Below are 23,028 nucleotides of genomic sequence, written 5' to 3'. Positions count from 1 at the left end.
TAAGTTGGCTGGGGGACCCCATCAGAGACAGGCTGATTTTTTGTTTGTTTATAACTTCATTCTAACAAGACTCCCGCCCCAAGTCTCAGACAAGTTCTGCATGGGCCTGCCAGGAGCTGCCTACTTCCTAAACAGTTTGGTCTCCTGCCTTTGTCCGGCAGGTGGAGCCAAAGCCCAACTCGGTACCCTAGGAAATATTCTGAGTAGCAAAATATTGTAGGCATCCCACATACTATCTGAATATCTGGGGGTGGTTATTATGCATGTATGGAAAAGCAAGAAGAAATATATTAAAGCACTCTGTTCTTTCACAGGATCAGCCTGAGATGGAGACAGCAGTTAACCTTGCCAGCTGGGATATTGAAAAACCAGCCACCCTTTCTTTCAACATCTCTGATCTTAATAACAAAGATCGCATCTTGAAACTGATCCCTGCTCTCACAACACTGACAAATCACAACCGATATTTAATAGACCATGGGAATGAAGGTGGTTTCTTTAGGATAAATCAGAAAGAAGGAGTAAGCTTCCTTCACTTAACAAAGAAGAAGCCAGTGCCTGGAACCTACTCATTACATATCAGTAGTATTCCACTCTACAAAAAGAAGGAACTCAATCAGCTTGAAGATAAACATGACAAAGACTACCTCAGCGGTGAGCTAGGAGACAACCTGAAAATGAAAATTGAAATTTTGCTTCATTAATTCACCAGAGACCAAATTATTAAAGCCAAAGATAGCTAGGTGAGACTTGAATGTTTTATTTCCCAATAAGGTTCTCCATATCACAGGTACAATCCTTCATGAATACATTTGAACATGTGAGCACTATTCCATTTTGATGTAAGCAAGGTACAGGAAGAAAACTGTAGCTCACAACAACCACTTTCTCAGGCTTCTTGTAAGTATACTTACCTTGATATGCTGAATCTTGAATACCGGGACTGCTGTTGGAAGTTGGCCACTGATGCCGAAGCAATATCCTATCAGCAGCGATGCAAGAAAACAAGCTCAATCAATGGATTCTTATGTTTTGTTTCTGTTTTTAAAAAAATCTTAAAATCCGCTTCTCCAGCTACATGTTACTAGGTCAGCCGTTTATGATATCAAATTGGTGCTAGAAAATGTCCAACCTAGATTTTATAAATGCACTGTAATATATACACAACTTAGAAGCCAAAGAAATTGCAATTATTCCACCTAAATACATCAATCAACCAAAGTTTATCTCAGTAGTTTATCTCAGTTATACCTATAATACAGTACATGTAAATTAAGTGTGTGTATACTGTAACCATGCTATTTTTATCCATGAAGCATTTGTAAACTAGAATAATAACACCCTTCATGTGAGGGTTTATAATGGTGCTTATAAGATCAACTACTTAACTGTATACACAAATCTGGTGATAACATTTCTGTGACAATCAAAATGCACTGGGGTCTATGGGGACCATTAAACATTCTCAGAAGTCACATGACACAGTGCCATCCATAGTTACACCATGACATAATGTAACATGTCAAAGAATACCTACCATCATTCATATCAACAAGGGTTCATTGTCAAATGTCACAATAAAACAGTTTTTTTTAGTTCATTCTGTGGCTTCATGTTCTTGCTAAAGTTACAGAAAACCATATGAAAAGCTAGATTCATGTGCATCCTAATACTCATTTTTATGTTTAAATTTAAAACAACTATTAATAAAAGCTACAAAATCCACATGGACAATTCAGTTTGCAGTTTGGTGGGGGAGAGTAGTGTACTGTGAATACTGCATTTACCAAAATAACCTGTACACCAATAATCTCTCTAAAAAGTATAAATTAATCATTTATCTCTAGAACTGAATCATTAGCAGTTCGGAATAAATATAATCCCAAAAATATTTAGACAAATTCAGATTTTTTTATGGGTAGCATTGTTGTTTCAAAGTGTATGCCATTGTTTTCCCTCTGCAGAAAACAATTATGTTAAGAACTTACTATCATTATCATCCTCATCATAGTTTAAAAAATAATTGAGGTTGGCCTATTTCAAGTTCATTAGAGACAATCACATTATAATTTATATTATCTCTATAAGAGTATAAAGTCAACTGATGTACCTTCTCCAACTGTAAAATGTGCTGCTAATTGTATTGTCGCATGCTACCCCGATCTCTTGAGTGGTGCAACATTCCAGGGGTTCCAGGCTCTTACCCCAGGTTCATGTTTGCTTTAGAATGAAGTACAGCAGAGACTCTGGTATCTATGATATGTGGGATTTTTTTTGTACACATATATACAACCTGAACCTGTGATGGAGCAATTCACAGAATTAACACCCCAATAGAAATATATTTTAATATTTTTTTTAAAAAAATTGTCCAGTAGCACCTTAGAGACTTAAGTTTGTTCTTGGTATGAGCTTTCGTAACAAACTTAGTCGGTCTCTAAGGTGCTACTGGAAATTTTATTTTATTTTTTAAATATATTTCTACTGCGTCAGACCGACACGGCTACCCACCTGAACCCCAATCGAGTCTTGCTTCTCCCATAGCCACAGCTTTGGGTTCCAGCAGAAATCAGACATGGCTCTCTCCTTGTCTTTGAAGCCTGCAGCTTCGTAGCCCACATAACAGGGAAGGGAGGCCCACCCAGAGCCACTCCATTTGTTACTTTAACAACCCATGCTTAGCAGGTGTTATTCCAGCAATGGAATCCATGTTGGATCCAGGAATTAGAAGAGGGACTCAGCCATATAGCCTACCCCCCGCCAAAAAAAGGATCCCTCATAACAGTATCATGCTTGCAATATTCCAGATCATCAAGAACTGTTTTTTGGATGTTGCTTCTCCAGCCTCCTATCTACCAGGGTTCAGTTGCAACGAGAGCAATTTACCAGTCTGTTCTTTCATCCCTGAACTAAAAAAAATCTTCAAATACAGCAGCATGCAAGGATTTGCACCAATGTCTCTGTCCAATCGTTTGTCAGCTTTGATCATTCTAATCACCTGTTGCAGTGGTAGGGAACATCTGGCTACCAAGCCTAATTTGGTCCACCAGGCCTCCCCATTTGGCCCATGAAGTCATATCAGTCAAGCCATGCCTACGTATATGATATCAGATGTGGGGCTAAAGGCCTGGCTCAGCCAAATGGAGTTTGCAGGCACTGCCATTCAGCTGATTGGTGGTGCCTACAAAGGTCTCAGCAAAGGGCCTTGCAAGACCTGCTGATCAGATCTTGCAAACTGTTTGCAAGACCCAGCTATCGGCTGAAAGGAGAAGAGAGCCTTTTTTCATTCTGCCCATCACCCACTCCAAATTGGTGACTGATAACTGCCAAAACTGGCAACACTAAATATAACATGGAACTGTCTGGATGGTCCCAGTCCAGGGATTGGAATTGGGGCTGGACTTGGGTGCTTACACAGGAATCGGGCATACTCCTTTGGGGTGTTCTGTTCTTCTAGCAGCTATCTGTCTGCATGAGGAGATCCTCTATAAATGGGAAGGTTTGTATTTATGAGCAGCCTTTCTTCCTAAATGCCGAATAAAATTTCTCTCATAAGCTTGTTTCCCCACCCTCCAACAGGGACACACCCAGTGGCAACGCCCACCCACACGAGCATCCCAATGGGGCGACCCTTCCTCCGCCACTGGACACACCTTTGTGTCTGGTGTGAACTGGGGAAGATCGAGGGGTGTTTGCAAATAATGATAGTCAACTGTTAGTCATTTGGCTTGCTCTTCCCTCTGATCAGCTGCTTCACAACTGCTTGGTCTATGGGAGGGGACAGCAAGATAAGTCAGGATGAAGACTTTTTTGCCTCAAATCTATTGCTGGAAATTAAATGGGGGGTTGGTTAGTACAAACACCCTATGTACATTTTGCTTTGCAATATAAACACTAGTAGTGTGTATATACCTACCTACCTACCTATCTATCTATCCATATCTCCTCTAGTTATAAATCTTAAGATCTCCCACATCAACCACACAAATCTTTTAAATGGCATTTTAATGGAACAAGTTATCATTGTCTCCCTCAGTAGATGATTCTGTGTTTTCTATAAATACGCTAACATCATAAAGCGAAATATAGCTACTCCTAAGATTTGAAAGATGGTATCAACATTTAAGAATAATTTGTAATAATGAAAAATCAAGATTGTCTTCCAAACCCAAACAGGTTAACTTGGGCATTTGGCAAAGCATATACTGTAAACAGAATTGTAATCAAGCTGTGACATTTACATTGATTTTTGAGGTTTAGTAAGTTAATATATCACTTCCCAGTAAAGACTGATTTACAAACAAGTAGAAAACACAATAATAAAATTACCGAAACGTATATAAAACAAAATTAACAATATAATATCATTGGTGCTGCCCAAATGTCCAAGAAAACAAAAATGTCTTTGCCTATTGAAATGGAGACATGGTTGGCACCAAGCAAGCCTGCCAAGGGGAGGGTGTTACAGTGTAGGATGAATGTAATTGTGAGCCTTATAATGTCAATGGATTCCAGACATGTGATTTCAGAAGTTAACAATGTGTGTGTGTTCAGAATTTGGTGATGGCCTTTCACTGATGTTGGGAATTCCAGTTCTATCAACCATTCACTCACTTTAATCATTTACTGTCTCTGTAAACAAACATTTTAGTTTCCAAAAGTCATCATAACAGACAGTAGACAGACTTTAATGTACTGTAATGTATGCATTACTCAATTTTGACTACAGAGAGACATGGCAGCACCACTTGATTTAGTGATGTGGAATAATGTGAAACGAATACCGGTAGGTAATTTCAGAGGTATTTCAGTTATTTAAACTGATTAACTCTGAGAAACAACAATTCAGATGAATAAGATACATGATAAAGATGTTTTGAAAAGCATGCATATTTCATTTCAAATGAATTGCATATTAAAACCCTTTTCAAGACGCTCCAGTTCATTCCATGCCTAGTATTTATTGCCTGATACACTGAGGCTGATTGTGGAGGGATAATCTAATATTAAAACCAACTTCAAACTAACATTGTCTTACTGTGAACTATGCAATGTGATGGCGCCAGCGCTTATGTCTTTAAAGAAAGAGATATGCAGAAAGGAAAATATTTTGTTATCCCCAAACAAAGCACCAGATTTTACTGTGCTCAAACCACATCAGAACAAATCTATAAAATTGCAATGTTGTTGTATTAATTCCATTCCACAGCAATTTGTGGTGTGGAGATATTCTCTAATAATTCAGCTTGCAGGATATACCATATTTTTCCATGTATAAGACTAGGGTTTTTTACCAAAAAAATTAGGTTTAAAATTGGGGCTCATCTTATACGCGGTTAGTGCTAAGGGGTGTTTTCTTAATTTGGAGTCCCCAAAAATACATGGGGGCATCTTTATACATGGAAAAATACGGTAAGTTCCAAGAATAATATATTATTTAATGTGTTATTCGATGTAACAAATATGATAGTATGAAGGGGATCTGTTATATCTGGGAGATATATATACAGTGGTACCTCAGTTTACGAACTTTATCCATTCCGAAAGTCCGTTCTTAAACCGAGGCGTGCTTTGCCTAATGAGGCCTCCCACCGCCGGTGCCCTTCCACCTTTTGGATTCCGTTCTTAGACCGAGGTAAAGTTCGCAAACTGGGACACTATTTCCAGTTTCGTGGAGTTTGTAAACCAAATCATTCTTAAACCAGACTATTCGTAACCTGAGGTACCACTGTGTATAAATATATACACACACAAGCCATATATATATATATATATATATATATATATATATATATACACACACACACATACATACACATATATATATATAGCTTGTACATTTAAATTAAATTTTCCTGTATCATTGCAGCAGGTAGTGAGAAATAACTGAGCATCATTTAGCACATGTTTGTCTCACAGGTATGCACACCTTATTCTGATATGGTTCTAACTGCTTAAACTGTGTTTGTCTAAGGGCATGTTTGCCTAATGATTCTGAAACTGTGAAACCCGCATAACATATACAGTAACTTGATTTCCCTGTACTTGTTAACTGGACATTTCGTGGATGTGGGAACTAACTCCATTGAAGAACATGGCATTCGACTTGAAGAGTTGATGTAAATTCTGTTTGCAGTCTTTATATTAGCGAGGGCCCGTTTTCAAATGCAAGTCATTCACTTGATATAACTCTCATAAAGTGAGGAGTGTGTGAGAGCCAGCCCTTAGAATCACTTGTGATGCATCAAGCTGCCACTACCTGAAGCCAGAGCTGGAAGTGAGGAGCAGGGATCTAGTTTAAACACTAAGGGATTGTAAATGTGCAAAGGCTGCCACATTCTGGCAAGGTAGGAATGCTTTGTGTTTGCAGAATGCAGCAAGCCTTTGTGCATGAACATTTTCTTGAAACACAGCATCATCTGAGCATCTCTTCAGTCATCATGAGGAAGTCTAAAATGTATTATGAATTCCTCCCTGTGCTGCACATGCACCTTCCATAATTTATAAGGACTGGGCAATTTCAGCTTCTGTTGGTCTATTATTATTGGCAAAGAAACTTGTCAGTAAACAGCTATGGCCAGCCTGAGCCATGCCCCCTGAATTTTAAAATTTGACATGGATGGCATAGAAAATACCTACTTTGTCCACTTACAATTTTGAAATATACACTGAATGTATAGCACATACTCTGCACATGATATTTGTCCATGTCTCCTTGCATTTTCTTCTTCCAAGATGCCTCACTGTTATTAACAGGTAAAGGTGTTGCCCCAGTATGCATGTGGGAATTATATACATAGTCTTTTTTAAAAAAACACCTCCTTTAGGAAGAATCCAGAATTGCACATTACAAAAACGCAGGATCAACATGAAAACTATTTCAAGCTATCTCTCTTTTTTGCATGATAGCACATCACTAAAAATCCTCCTGCAATATCTGCACAAAATAAGCTGACTTGGAGAAAATAGGCTGAGACCCTACCTGCCCACAGACTGTCTCGCCAGAGTGGTGCATGCTCTGGTTATCTCCCGCTTGGACTACTGAAATGCGTTCTAAGTTGGGCTACCTTTGAATGTGACTCGGAAACTGCAATTAATCCAGAATGGGGCAGCTAGACTTGTGACTGGGAGTGGCTGCTGAGACCATATACAGTAACACTGGTCCTGAAAAACCTACATTGGCTCCCAGTATGTTTCTGAGCACAATTCAAAGTGGTGCTGACCTTTAAAGCCCTCAATGGCCTCAGCCCAGTATACCTGAAGGAGTGACTCCACCCCCATCATTCAGCCCGGACACTGAGGTCCAGCGCCGAGGGCCTTCTCACAGTTCTCTCGCTGTGAGAAGTGAGGTTACAGGGAACCAGGCAGAGGGTCTTCTCGGTAGTGGCGCCTGCCCTGTGGAATGCCCTCCCATCAGATGTCAAGGCAATAAGAAACTATCTTACTTTTAAAAGACATCTGAAGGCAGCCCTGTTTAGGGAAGTTTTTAATGTTTGATGTTGTACTGTGTCTTTAATATTCGGTTGGAAGCCGCCCAGAGTGGCTGGGGAAACCCAGCCAGATGGGCGGGGAATGAATGAATGAATGAATGAATGAATATTATTATTATTATTATTAAAGCAAAAAGCAAAGGATGGCAAAACAGACCAGCTTAGTCCATACTTGCCAAATGCAGTAGCCGAGGCCTTAGAGTAAGGCAGGTTTCCTGTCTGTAATTCTATCAATACTTTGTAGTGAGGAAATGTGTCATTTCTTTTTAGTGAACTAGATCTTGAAATGTGCTACTATGGATTCTTACTGTGTCTACACAGTAGTTTTCATTTTAAACACTGAAAGTTATCTGTATGTGAATTCATCTCCTATTCTTTCTTACAGTGTGCACAAAGCTGGTCTTACAGACATGACCATAGAAGCATACATTATGAATTCCTTTTCTCTTTCTCTTTGAAGTTAGTCTGTTTATCTGAAGCAACAAAACCAAAATATATATGTCTGCTCTAACTGTTCTCTGTAGATCTCTAGTTAAAGGTAAAGGTAAAGGGACCCCTGACCATTAGGTCCAGTCGTGTCCAACTCTGGGGTTGTGGCGCTCATCTTGCGTTACTGGCCGAGGGAGCCGGTGTACAGCTTCTGGGTCATGTGGCCAGCATGACAAAGCCGCTTCTGGCGAACCAGAACAGCGCACGGAAACTCCATTTACCTTCCCATCAGAGCGGTACCTATTTATCTACTTGCACTTTGACGTGCTTTCGAACTGCGAGGTTGGCAGGAGCTGGGACCGAGCAATGGGAGCTCACCCCGTCGTGGGGATTTGAACCGCCGACCTTCTGATCAGCAAGCCCTAGGCTCTGTGGTTTAACCCACAGCGCCACCCACGTCCCAGATCTCTAGGTACAATCAAGCTATTGAATTTGTTTGCAACTGCTTTTAGTACAAATTGTTAAATGACTCAGCCTTGTCTGCAGAAATAAAGGGTCCCATCACAGACTGCAATGTAATCCTCGCCTCTTACCCCTACAGTGACGTCACTTAGGGTGTGCTGCTGGGCCCAGCAACATACCTTCCCATTCCTACAAAACTAGACCCTAGTTACTCATTCCCTGTGCCCCAGGGCATGAGATACTCCCAGTAGGGTTGGTGCTGCAGGTGGTGAATAGAAGTATGTCAGATCCACCTGTTTTCACCTTAACTACCTAGGTAGGAATAGCTGGGCACATGCCAATGCAACCAATGTAAGTCCAGGATGGAAGGGGTAGGTCATGTGGAAAACCTCCATTCTGACCATTAGTGTTGATTTCTTATAGACACCTTGTCCTGAATGTCTAATAACTGCTTTATCGTAGATCAGGCTTTGAAACAGCTGTCTTAGATGACGAAATGCAATTACCGTAAATCAATTTCCAGGCACTCTGATTGGCAAGCCCTAGGCCACCTGTGTCCCTGCTACTATAGAGCTCAAATAATTCCTGAGCCACACCCCTTTGATGCATGTGCATTAAAGGGAGGTCAGTACACCTGCCAAAACTCTAACCTAGCTTCAGAAGTTTCCTGAATGGGGCTCTGCACATGTGCAGAACGTATATGTGGGTTTCCACAGAGGCAGCCATGAAGAGAAGCCCCCCTTTCCAAGCCAAATCTGACTGCGAAACTAAGTGGGTGACTTACGGATCCATTCTGAAGTCTCATACATTTTCACCAGCTGGCAAAAGCAGAACAATGAAGGGGACCAGGCAGGCCTCCAGGGGTGTGTGGATTCCAGGGACAGAAGAGGCTTTGCTTCTCCCTACCCACCTGCTGCACTTCAGACAACTGGAATGCAAAGCAGTCCCTTGGATATTGCTGTAAGCATGCATGCAGTGGCACTTATGGGAAGAAAGTATGCTTACGATACCCTGGCTCTTTGGTGGGAAGTAGAACACTTTGACTAGAACTTAGCATAAACAGACAACCAGTGTAATTGACATAATGTGGAAGTAATATGCTTGATCAGAGGAGCCCATTAGTAATTTGGCATGGCATTCTGTGCTGAGGTTCCTGTATGCTTTCCAAAGATAGCCCCATGTAAATGCATTACAGCAGGCTAATCTGGATGTTAACTGAGGCCTGAATGACCAGGAGAGCTGGCTCATATGACACTGGCTTAGTTCTCGATGATTTACATTTAATTATATGAGATGCAAGTAAATGGGTATAATATGGCAATGCTAGAAAACGTTATTTGAGCTCCGGCATCTCTGCTGTGGGCTTTACAGGAACACACATCATTTTCTCACAAACTCTATAATATTGCCAGCCCGTAAGCTAGTTTATAACAAAAGAAGTTAGTTTAACGTGTATCATATAAGTTTAAGAAAGCAATACATGTGAAGGTGAAATAGCTAACTGTCAAAGTAAAATGAAATTCTGTCTCATGAGATCTAACAATTGCTCACCAAGCATAGGGTTCAATACATTTTTAAAAGCCAGTGTTTTGCAGTTGAAGCTCAAACAAATATGAAAATGGCTTGGCAAAGGCATTTCAACTTAATGGTTCAGTTGAAGTCATAATAAAATACTTTTGTCAGAACCAGTTTTGAGAAGCATGTATTTTCCAGTGCACGCAGTTGGAATTATCAATGGTGCTGAATTTTGATACATTATGCTTGCAGTATGGGGAAAAAAGAACTTCCCTCTGTAATTAATGGCTATTCCTTGATTTATTTTGCACAGGGTCTTTTTTTTACTACAATTCCAATAGCACTAGAGATTTTAGTACAATTCTCTCCTGTCTTTTAATCCACCAGAAGCCACCAAGGCTGCTGATCAGCATTGAGGAAGCTCAGTCTCACAAGATTGTGCTTTGGAAATGCACTCTGTATAAGCGTCCGTGGATAAATTTTGTTTGCCTTTCATGCTGCTGAGTGTGCGCGGTAAACTTGCACAAGCTCGGGGGCATTGCTAGATCCTGGCACCAAACCTAATAATTTATGAAGTGACTCTGTTTTCCTGATCAATTTTTAAGATGGTCTGATATCAGGCATCCAGAAATCTACTTGTCAACTCACCATGGGCAAGTGCCTTTTGCCAGAAGTAGCTTTCTATGGGCTTTCACTTGAACTGTGGTTCAGATAAGAAACTCCCTGTTTCTTTTCCTATTCAAATCTCAGTGTAAAGATCCCATCTCCAGGAGAGCTAGGCATTTACACTGCAGTTGGTGGGTGGCAGAAATAGCAGGACTCACACCGCAGCTTGATTGGGATGGGGGGAATCAGCATAAGTTTCTCAAACTAATGTTCTCCAGGGTGAGAGAAAACTCAACCTTTTCCCCCAAGTCCTCAAACAAATGCAGAGAGCTTGGCAGAAAAACAGTATTTATCTCTCTTGCACTGAGGCATAAGAAAAGAAATACTTCTGTTTCTTCCCTTCACTGAACTCCAGTTTATGCAAATGAAACTGCCATCTCCAAGCCCACTGGCAGCCAGATTTGGGAAAGAGGCAAGGATGTCTCCCACTTGTGCTGAGGTTGAGAAATCATACTCCTGATGCTTACTTTCTTCTTAAAAAATAAAGGTAAAGGACCCCTGACAGTTAAGTCCAGTCGCAAACGACTCTGGGGTTGCGGCGCTCATCTCGCTTTACTGGTCGAGGGAGCCGACGTTTGTCCGCAGACAGTTTTTCCGGGTCATGTGGCCAGCATGACTAAGCCACTTCTGGTGAAACCAGAGCAGCGCACAGAAACGGCGTTTACCTTCCAGCCGGAGTGGTACCTATTTATCTACTTGCATTTTGACGTGCTTTCGAACTGCTAGGTTGGCAGGAGCTGGGACCGAGCAACAGGAGCTCACCCTGTCGCGGGGATTCAAACCGTCAACCTTCTGATCGGCAAGCCCTAGGCTCAGTGGTTTTTTAGACCACCCCAGTGCAAATAAAAGAATCCCTGCCTCTTTCCCAAACCCTTTACGTATTGCAGAAAACCTCCTCTCCCCAGGTGGAAAATTGAGTCATAGATTCACAATCAGAAGGGACTGTAAGGGTCATTTAGTCCAAGACAGAGTCTCATGCTCTACTGGCCGACTGAGGCATCATATGCTTCAACTGTCCTGATTTAACTGAGACATCCGGTTTTGGGAGACCATGCTCTGGTGTAAGATTGTGACCCGGAAAGCTGGAAAGATCAGTCTCTGCACCAAGGAGCTTACAATCCAAACTTCATAGTGGAGGCAGGGGGTGAGCAAGGCAAGGAAAGTGATAACAGAGTATGAATGTAATTTCCTGTGTGGCAGGGGTTGCCAACACAGCACACACAGGCACATCCTTCCATCTGCTGAAATTAACTCTGAAAGTATTCTATTGTAGCCAGTGGAATAGGGTTGTTGTGTGTGCTTGATTGCAATGTGCACATAACCGTTTCTACCATTTGCAAATGTGCCCAAAAGGCTGGGGTCTCCTGCAGTCAGTTGAAGCCATGCTTCTGTGATTAAGAAGTTCATTTTATTTTCATAAGTGATTGGGGTATTAAAAGGAAGTGGCATTCTGCTGATGCTCACAGTTTTATCTCCTCTCTCATTTTCTGAGTGCCTTAGGCGATAAAAAAATGTACGTGATCAGGCATAGACAGATTTATAAGAAAGGCTGAGATTATGAGGAAGAAATGAAATTGCTGGAAGGCATTAATGGATATAATGGGCATTGAATTTTGTGCTTGGAGTTTTGATAGCATATCTAGTGCTGATAACAGTGTAACTTGGCCAATATATAATTTCCTAAACCACACAAAGATCATTCTCTGGTGGAATCTTATCGCCCACTTTCTCTGTTTAATCTTGACTATAAAATCTTTACAACAATAATGGTTAACATTTATGGGGAAATACATCTACCTGGACCAAGCAGAGTTTGTTCCAGGACGCAAAATTATAGACCCAATTAGAAAATTACTGAACTTAATATACCGCAGCAAGCAGACAACATCAACATTAGCCTGTCATTGGATAGTAAAGCATTTGATTGTGTAGAACCCAGGTATTTAATTGAAGTGATTAAAAAAAGTTTGGATTTGGCCCAAAATTTATTAGACTATTAGAGAACATTTATGGCACCACATTTGCCACAATTAAGGTAAACAATATATACTTGCAAAAATGTCAAATTGACTGTGGGACAAAGCAAGGATGCCCACTGTCACCTTTATTATTTGCCATAATCTTGGAACCCTTGGCAATTAGACTGCACCAAATTCTAGCAGAAAAGGGTGTAATCATCAATGGAAAGGAATATATTCTGGGACTATATGCAGATAATATTGTTTTATGCACACCAGATCCAATCAGATTCCAACAGTCTGGAATTGGAGAATATTGGAGAACTTCCCCAATATTTCTGGACAGAGTAAATTTTCAAAATTCAGAAGTCATGTTCTTTCATTACCCCCCTCCCCCAGCTTCAAAAAACCTTACAAATCCCAACAACAGAAAAGTTTTTTTCAGATACCTAGGTGTTACTCAGAATTTAAATAAGTTATACCAGACAAATTATGGAAAACAATAAACACAGAAATGTGGCGCTGGGGGGGGGGATGAAACTAGCACCGACTTCCCACAACCAAAATGATGATTGTTCCAAAGTTATTATTTTTATTCCAAACCCTACCAGTGTGGATCCCATCAGCCCACATGTCTAAATGGCAAAGAAAAATTAGTAAATTCATATTTCAATCAGACAGAACCCTCATTAAAAAATCCCTGCTGTATCAGCACCCAACTGTTGGAGGATGGGGACCTGCAAACTTAAACAGCTATTACAATGTGTGTCATCTTAGCAATATGATAGACCTTATGTCTGGTAATGAAGGAATCTAATAGAACAGGCATAGGCAAACTCCAGCCCTCCAGATGTTTTGGAACTACAATTCCCACCATGATTACAAGGCAGACAGTACCTATGTCCCCAGGACTGGCATTGCTTAATTTGTACAGTCAGGACTCACCAAGAATTAGAAATAAGGATCTTATAACCAATTTATTGACTGTGGTGAGAACAACCATAGCCAGAACATGGAAAACATTGCAACTGTTGACCATGGATAAATGATATGAAGCAGTCTGGCAGACAGCTTTGTTGGAAAAGCTAACATGGAAACTGCAAGAGGCCAAAAGAAAAATGATAACTTCTATGCAGTATGGGGCAATTTTATTGAACACACAGGTAGTGAAGCACATTGGGGAGTAGTGTTTGGGATGGGTAACAGAGTTTAGAATACTTGAAGTATACATTTTAACCTATCAAATTGTTGCAGATATAATGTACCGGTATTCCTTCCTTTTAATGAGACTGGAGTACATGATGCGTTATTTTATTGTTTTTAAGATTATGAGAATGTTTCAAATATACGCTGTAGCAAATAAACTATTTTTAAATGAAAATATAATTTCTGCACAGTAGTCAAGCCTATAACATCTAGGCTTTCCACGGAATAGTGTGAAAAGGTAATTCTGTCCATTGTCCTGTCTAACAGGCAGGCTGTTCATCCACTGACACTTTCCCACTACTGAAACTGCATGAAACAGAGCCCAAATAGGAAAAGAAATTGTGGCAGTAAAAGATCCTGTGGTTAAAAAGACAGCACATTATGCCTCACCAGTTTTACCCTCAATATATTAACTTTTACCACTTGTTTGCATACAGCATGTTCAATCAAAATAAAAAATAAAACATTCCTTCCAGTAGCACCTTAGAGACCAACTAAGTTTGTTCTTGGTATGAGCTTTCGTGTGCATGCACACTTCTTCAGATACACTTCTTTACTGTATTTTGTTTTGACTATGGTAGACCAACACGGCTACCAACCTGTAACTGGAGCATGTTCAATGATCATGTAATAACTGTATTCACATGAGCAGCTGATAGTGCTGCTGGCTGCTAAATCTTCAATATCTTTTAATAGATCAAGGCAACAACTACAATCACAGTACAGAGGCACACTTACAGTTATTCAGTTCACTGGTTTTCAGCACACATAGCTTTATGTTAGTTGCCAAAGTGTGATACTTTCCTCAGTTCCACAATGATTGATTACCGGTAGTCTGTTTATCTAGGTGTAAGCATCCTTATATTAGCCTATGGAACATCTTCCACGTGGGCTGAGGCAGAACCCATCCAGATTTCATATCTATCTGATCGTGGCTAATCCTAAACAGCAGCTGGTTTATACTACTTTTTCTGTAGCTCCCATCCCAGCAATACCCAAGTGCCTAGGTGCCATGCCAGTACATAATTAACCTGATTTGCTGTTGTAACTTATGTGGGGTAGCACTGTGTGTTGTATCTGCCATCAAGGGTGCCAACTTGAATAAAATATTGGAGGGACCCAGGTAAGCCCTGCCTTGCATAATCAATCACAAGACACAATGCACATACCATTTGAATGGCAATGCCCATAAATTTGGGGGGAGGTGGCCCCCTCAAGTATTTTATGGTGGGATGGACAGACACAAAGGGACCTCAGTCCCTAGGAGTTGGCTCCTATGACTGCCATTAACTTCACAAACCAAACACTCTATGGGACACAGCACTATAGGAGCTAGAGCTTTCTATCGGCTCCCTGGAGGTATAATGCATGTCCCTGTGTAAAACACAAAACCTCCACATTTTCTAAAACTCACCACTTTCCTCTTTCTTTCTTTCTTTCTTTGGAAAACTTGCTATTAAAATATGAAAACGGAACAATGCTGCTGCAGCTGAAACATCAGCCAGTGTCAAAGTAATGCCTATGGCTCATGTCCATGCATCAGCACACACACAAAAGCCCGTAAGAGTTTGAAGAGCAGCAGCCATTGGCTCAAATTATTCCAAAACTCTGGAAGGGAGCCAGCTCAGGCCAGGGAAAGCCTGCACTGATTATTTTGTCAAGGCTGCTTTGAGCCCATGAACATGTGATGACTGGTGGGTATACAGGAACTGAGAAGTGCGTCAAGGAACATAAACCCAATTTATTTCACAGAGGATAGTTCCCTATGAATGGAGAAAAGAAGTTGGAAAAAGGTAAGGAGATTGTTGGGGGCACAATAGTACCTAGAAATCTACGTATTACTATGGTAAATTCAAAGCTCTCCACCTTACTCTTAACCTATCTAACTTTCAAAAGGAAGGCAATCATTCACAGCCAATGGGATGTAGGTGTGTTTTAGGGGGTGGGGAAAGAAGCTATAACAAAAATCGAACCTGCCAAATAATGTGAAAGTATGACAAAAGCACTTCTTAAATTGTCAAGAGATCCTATCAAATACCCTTAAGTAAGTGATGAAAATTAATAATAAAATCTGGCACCATACTACATAGCCCTCTGCCGCTGGATCAGGCTAGAGAATAAGAGACAACTATGAAATTTCATAATAGCAAGCCAAGCTTTGCCTAGCAGGAAACTGACTTCGCATTAGTATAGTGTATGAAGAAAAGATACGTTAACCGAAAAACATGTCAATCATAATAAAACCCTCAAGCAGTAACCTGAAACAGGCAAAAACAAGTTTTGGATTTCATTTCAAATCCACCAGAATAGCCAGGTTTGTCAAGGTTCATGAACCTCTTCTTGAAACTGGGCTCACTTTCAATAAATCTTGGACTGTTATCCAGGAAAGATGGGGCCAAGCTTTGAGTCAATTCTGAATAAAGTTCAGGTGAATCAGGAAATATTTTTGCTGTGAGGTAGAAACTGTACAAGCCTTGGAGGCTTTGCTTAGTTTCAGATTGAACCCAATGAGTTGTTGGCAGTGTTTTTCCTTTGGTTTTTGAGTTTCGAACCTGAAAGGAAAATGGCCAGATGAACTCAAAAGCAGGTGCCAGAATGCTAGGGGAAATTAATTCCCAAAGCAAATTATTCCCATGCAATAATTTGCATGAATCTGCATGCAGTTTGTATAGATGTTTGGAAATAGACTTGTGTGCATTTTTCGCGTGTGGCCAACTACACACAGAATTCTTTCCTTAACTGAAATGGTCTCTGCAGGAAATTTTTGTCTTCTGTGAATTGGCCCTGAGTGAGACATCTGATGACTTGTGCAGCTTTCAACCTGCTGTCATCATCTGCCTTGCATTTCATATATAAAGCTGAAAGCATGGAACCACCAGTATCCAAACCAATTGCTATCACAATTTGATGTGCCAGAAATCATGTGGGCTTGAATAAAAAGCTTCATGGTCTATAAACCAGGGGTCGGCAACCTTTTTCATCCCTGGGCCGGTCCACCGTCCCTCAGACCATGTGGTGGGCCAGACTGTATTTTTTTTGGGGGGGGGGAATGAACGAATTCCTATGCCCCACAAATAACCCAAAGATGCATTTTAAATAAAAGGACACATTCTACTCATGTAAAAACACCAGACAGGCCCCACAAATAACACAGAGATGCATTTTAAATAAAAGGACGCATTCTACTCATGTAAAATCACCAGGCAGGCCCCACAAATAACACAGAGATGCATTTTAAACAAAAGGACGCATTCTACTCATGTAAAATCACCAGGCAGGCCCCACAAATAACACAGAGATGCATTTTAAACAAAAGGACACATTCTACTCATCTAAAGACACCAGGCAGGCCCCAGAAATAACAGAGATGCATTTTAAATAAAAGGACACATTCTACTCATGTAAAAACACGCTGATTCCCGGACCATCCGCGGGCTGGATTGAGAAGGCGATTGGGCCACATCCGGCCCACAGGCCTTAGGTTGCCTACCCATGCTGTATAAATTGTTGCTTAGCTGCATTCACCTTGGCTAGCCCACCAGCTGTAGCCACCTCACACTCTGATCAAAGACAGGTGTGCCTACAGACACCCAAACAGAGGGGTAAACAGAGAGGCTGATCTATGCAGATCAGCTGAGGAGGTGGCCCTCTCCCTGCTCATCTGAGGACCAGGGAGCAGGCAGTTTAAATCTCCATCAAGGCAGTGGGCACCCCAGTACTGTGTCTATTTTTTTCTTTTTGCCACTCCCAAAACCTGTGGGGTCCTGGGGAAGTGCAAAAAAATTGCTTAGGGAGCCAGATTGGGTTCCACAGTCAGGGTTAGCAACTCCTGCTATATAGTATATACTAATGAGAAACTCATTTTCCAAGTGCTGGTCCTTATGTAGCCAAAATGCACAATTACTGCACAAAACAGTTATCAGCAGGTTTGGGGAAATCTTAAGCTTTGTTGAACTATATAACAAGCTTTAGGAGGGGAATCCTAAATGGGGTGCATCCAAAAACTGTTGGTGCAAAAGGAATAGATAGATATAGATATAACAGGAGAATTCCTGGTTGCCAAGTTCCAAGTTTGGGGCAAGTACTCTTGGGTGAGACAACCCTAGCAGAGATTAAAAATCACAAAATACGCAACAAAGTAAACCATGGAAATATAGGTTTTTAGGCCTTTAAAATAGGCCTTGCAAGTTCCTTACAAAGTTTTCCACTTCCCTTAGCACAGAAAAAAGACCACGTTTGGCAAGATAAAAATTGGTTTACTTACAAACTTTTCAGATCTCCGGTTCATGCATCCGTCAGACAAGCTGCACAGGCAGTAAAACTTGGTTCAGTTACAAAGTGGCAAAAGCTCCTTAAATTACTGGTATAGGAGCACCAGAAAGGTTTGTGAGAGCCATTCAGCTAAACTGGAGCAACCAGCTGAAGCCTCTTCACACAGCTGAGCTCCATCAGGTAGACTGAGAGGAACAATTGGCTTGATTACTCCTTTCCTCCCAAGGTAAGGGAAGTCTGGCAGGATAGGCTTACTTAGTGGTATTAACCCCTTAGTGCATTCATTAACTTAATCATGTTAGCGATGTGAAGCTGGTTATCCCACAAAAACTGCCATATGAGATCTTTGCATCATTAGAGGCCATGGATCACTGGGAGACTGTTAAGGGAAGTCTGGAATGCAGCATTCTGGCTGGCACCCTCTGCAACATTTTGTGATGATTTTACACCAGGGGTAGCCAGCCTGGTGGTGTTCAGATGGTTTGAATTACAACTCCTATTATCCCCAAGCAGCGTATTGTCCAGGCATAGGCAAACTCGGCCCTCTAGATGTTTTGAGACTACAATTCCCATCACCCCTGACCACTGGTCCTGTTAGCTAGGGATGATGGGAGTTGTAATCCCAAAACATCTGGAGGGCCGAGTTTGCCTATGCCTGGTGTTGTCGATTATCTGTGATGATTGGAGTTGTAGTCTAAGCCATTTGGATGGCACCAGGTTGGCAACTCCTGCTCTATTCCATATAAATGGGAGAGAAATCAGTTGTCACTAAGATCATTTTCAGTGACATTTCTATGATCACTGCATGACTTCTGGCTCTAACTCATGCACTCAGATTCCTCACTAGAGTGACATTGATTTCAATATATAAGCAGTGCTAAGCTGGGTCTGGGTCAAATGTAATGTCTCAAAGGCCGAAGAAAAAAACTCAGAAAGATGGCACATTCCTGGCAGGGGTTGTGATATTAAAGCCAGCTGGCTGCAAATTATTGGGGGTATGTCAGTTTAGTACAATGTTTGCTATGTCATGTTTAGATGTGATGATGGCTATATGATATTGTGTCTTCTGAACACTGCAATAAAAATACATCTCTGTTAAGAACCAAGGTTGATTTTTTTTTTTACTCTCTTTATGTATGATGCTGTGCTGATACAATTACCATTATGGGGGTAGGTTGGGTGAGTAGGATATATTTTACTCCAATCAGCTTGCTTCAGATTAAAGAACATATGCATTAAAAGGTCTGATTATGTTTCACTTCTAGCAGGCGTGGTGATGACTCCAACTGGGAATCAGACTAACAATCTTTTTTTTCCACAGGACAATGTTTTCTCAAGTGTCCATTAGCCATATGAAATGGGGCTGTCAGTTTTCTGTTTCCTTCAAAAATATGTACTCAGCCCTCACTAAGAATGCCGGCTGGCTTCATGCTGAATTGTAAGGAACCCCATCAATGAAATGATAAATCATGGTACAGAATGTATATGTGATTCTAATGCAAATTGTGCATTTTGAATGGAAAACCCATACAACTAACCCATCCCTACCTCATCGTTGGTTTGTACGCTTCTTATCCCTGTAATTGAGACCATGTGTTATACAGCAAACAATAACTCTATTACTCATGGTTCTTGTTGGTTCATACTTTGTAATGAAAGTGATGGGAAGGAGAATAATTTCTTTTCTTTTTGGTATGTTAACAACTCTAAATTATTAGGGTGGGAAGCAAATGTCAATGGAACATGAAAGTTTTTGGTGCATTATTCGCATTTGCTCATGCTTTCAAATCCACTGTGGCTTATTAGTTCATGGGAAAGATGACAGAGAGAGAATAAAAATCAGAGAATGAATCCAGGATCAACAACTGGCTTCTATAGTAACAGAGAAAATTGGAGTGGGTGGCTGAGAGGTGGCAACATAGAACGAGGAGCTGCATATTGTGGGGAGGGGGGGACCCAAAAAGGAGATATCCCCTTGAGAGATACACTGTCCTTTTGGCACAGTACATTCCAGTGGAGAAAGTACTGTCCTGCACGTTGCTTAAAGGGCTGAGATCCCGAACCCTCTGCTTCTAAAACTGTTGCTTTTACTCTGAAATAATTCTCCCTGGACTTGAATGCTGACAGAAAGATTATCTACTAAAGAGGAATGTTTGTTCTCAATTTACTGCAAGGGAGTTCAGGCCTTGCCCATGGGCTTTTAGGGATGATGATCTTCAAGTGAAGGCTAAAAAGGCCCACAACTGTGACCCTAGATTCCCCAAGTGATCCATCCATTGGTACTGATGTTCCCAAGGAAAAGTAGAAGCTTAGGTCCTTCCTAGACAAGTGACCAGCTGTGAGCAGAAACATTTCATGTGGCAGTCAAATACAGTCTCCTTTCCTTAGATTCTTTGTTGAGGGTAATAAAACTACTGTGGGAGTTGGTGCAATATCCGGGCCATGAGTGTGAACTGGGAAGAGGTTGGTTCAAATTGCCCTTCAGCCATAAATTCACTAGAATCTGGTCTTCTGACAAACCACTATTTTCTCAGATTCCCATCTAAAATAAAAGGGTAATAGTAAAGGCTTGCCCTACAGGGCTTCTTTGAGAATTGCCGGAAAATTTTAAGTATAGTGAGATATAGAAAATGTAAATATTATCAAATAACAATTGAATTTAAAAATTGTTGTTAAGTAAACTGCTGTTTCTATGGCGGTGGTAGTGGTAAGTCTGTAGCAGAGAATCGCCACTTCCTCAGCCCTGGTAATGCAAACACTACCATCATGGATTAGGCCATAGGCCCATGCAATCCAGCAGTTTCCATTGGTACTTAGTAAGGTGTATCTGGGCAGAGGAACCATAGACCAAATTGCAAACATGCACTGGATTATGGAGAAAGCTAGAGAGTTCCAGAAAAACATCCACAGCAAACTATGGCAAGTTCTTAAAGAAATGGGAGTGCCGGATCACCTCATTTGTCTCCTGAGAAATCTCTATGTAGGACAAGAAGCTACAGTTAGAACTGGACATGGAACAACTGATTGGTTCAAAATTGGGAAAGGAGTACGACAAGGCTGTATATTGTCTCCCTGCTTATTTAACTTATATGCAGAATTCATCATGAGAAAGGCTGGACTAGATGAATCCCAAGCCGGAATTAAGATTGCCAGAAGAAATATCAACAACCTCAGATATGCTGATGACACAACCTTGATGGCAGAAAGTGAGGAGGAATTAAAGAACCTTTTAATGAGGGTGAAAGAGGAGAGCGCAAAATATGGTCTGAAGCTCAACATCAAAAAAACAAAGATCATGGCCACTGGTCCCATCACCTCCTGGCAAATAGAAGGGGGAGAAATGGAGGCAGTGAGAAATTTTACTTTCTTGGGCTCCATGATCACTGCAGATGGGTCACGAAATTAAAAGACGCCTGCTTCTTGGGAGGAAAGCAATGACAAACCTAGACAGCATCTTAAAAAGCAGAGACATCACCTTGCCGACAAGGTCCGTATAGTTAAAGCTATGGTTTTCCCAGTAGTAATGTATGGAAGTGAGATGGACCATAAAGAAGACTGATTGCCGAAGAATTGATGCTTTTGAATTATGGCACTTTGGCCACCTCATGAGAAGCGAAGACTCCCTGGAAAAGACCCTGATGCTGGGAAAGATGGAGGGCACAAGGGGAAGGGGACAACAGAGGATGAGATGGTTGGACAGTGTTCTTGAAGTGACTGGCATGAGTTTGGCCAAACTGCGGGAGTCAGTGGAGGATAGGGGTGCCTGGCGTGTTCTGGGCCATGGGGTCACGAAGAGTTGGACACGACTGAACGATTGAACAACAACAACAACAACAAAGATGTATCTGGGGAACTCATAATTAAGATATAGGTTACAGCCTTTGCCAATTCTTTGCCCTGCACTTACTCAATGTATACTGCCTCTGAACATGAAGGTTCCATTTAGGCTAATATTAAGGCATCCCCAGCACTAATTCTGCCAATCCCATATAAACCACAGACCCTAACAGCTACATCCACATTATCAAAAATACATTTTACTTGCTATTTTGCACAGCATTTTTTCAGTGTGGTTGCTAGCTGAAGCATTATTAACACTGAAGGATAATCACCCGTTCTTGCAAATTTAAGACTCTGTTTTCAACTCCACTAACATCTATGAACATTATATTAATTCAATTGTGGTTAACCCCAAAACTCGATCACAGCCTAATACGTAGTTATGTGGGAACTCTGGTTTCTGGAAGAATTCCCAAACTGCTTGGGTGTGTCCCATATGTCAAGAATTTGGCACAGACAGAACAAACTCTGATGCACCATTGTCCTGTACGCTCTCTGGGACATTGCTTAGCAGCAGTGTTGAACAAAGCATGAGAATGACCTCTTGCAGCAGTCATTAAGTTGGAGAAAAGAGGTTAAAGGAAAATAAACATGCCTAGCTCTTCCAGGAACAGCCCTCAGTGCAGCTCTGACACAACTGCATTCCAGTCCATCACATATATTCCATACTACATATTTCATCTGTTCTAGCAACCCTGGATTTCATTAGACAGATGTACAAATAAACTGGTATTGTTGCAATGCAATTTGAAATAATATGGTCAGACATTACATGTCAAAATCTGTCAGACTGCACAGAAATACATTTTACAGAGTTAAAGGAAGTGGAGTATGTGGGTGAGGTGGTCGTTTTGGCTTCCAGAAGACTGATGACTGAACAAGTTCTGCCAACTCTAAGGGCATATTGTCAAACTAGGTTTTTATTAAATGTTTGCAAATAATCTTGACACTAATGTAAAAGGCAATTAATCATATGAATCTCAAATTTTATAGAAATGGCTGAACTGCTGTTTCCCAACTCATCCCCAACCCATTAGTTATACTGCTTATTCTTCCCTTCTTCTGTCCTCCATATGTCCACAGCCTTACCATCTGAGTAAACTTGCTCCTCTGAAAGGTACATTTTAAACAAAATAAAATGCCAAACATCCTCTTCTGTTTCCCCAAAACACACACACACACACACACAG

General features: G+C 41.0%; 1 protein-coding gene across 3 annotated transcripts in view; it reads left to right on the top strand.

Moving 5' to 3' along the window:
* FBN1 (fibrillin 1) overlaps positions 1-1,600 on the top strand; it is a 213,563-nt gene extending 211,963 nt beyond the window's left edge. For all 3 annotated transcript variants that reach the window (XM_033167565.1, XM_033167564.1, XM_033167563.1), the window contains one exon: positions 315-1,600. In XM_033167565.1, coding sequence (XP_033023456.1) covers positions 315-704 — 390 coding nt within the window. In that variant the 3' untranslated portion in view covers positions 705-1,600. The remainder of the gene's footprint in view (positions 1-314) is intronic.
* The last annotated feature ends 21,428 nt before the right edge of the window (positions 1,601-23,028 follow it).

This window comes from Lacerta agilis, chromosome 13, assembly GCF_009819535.1.
Source record: "Lacerta agilis isolate rLacAgi1 chromosome 13, rLacAgi1.pri, whole genome shotgun sequence".
NCBI lineage: Eukaryota > Metazoa > Chordata > Lepidosauria > Squamata > Lacertidae > Lacerta > Lacerta agilis.
The sequence above is the reverse complement of the archived record's forward strand: the minus strand, read 5'-3'. Positions and strand labels throughout refer to the sequence as shown.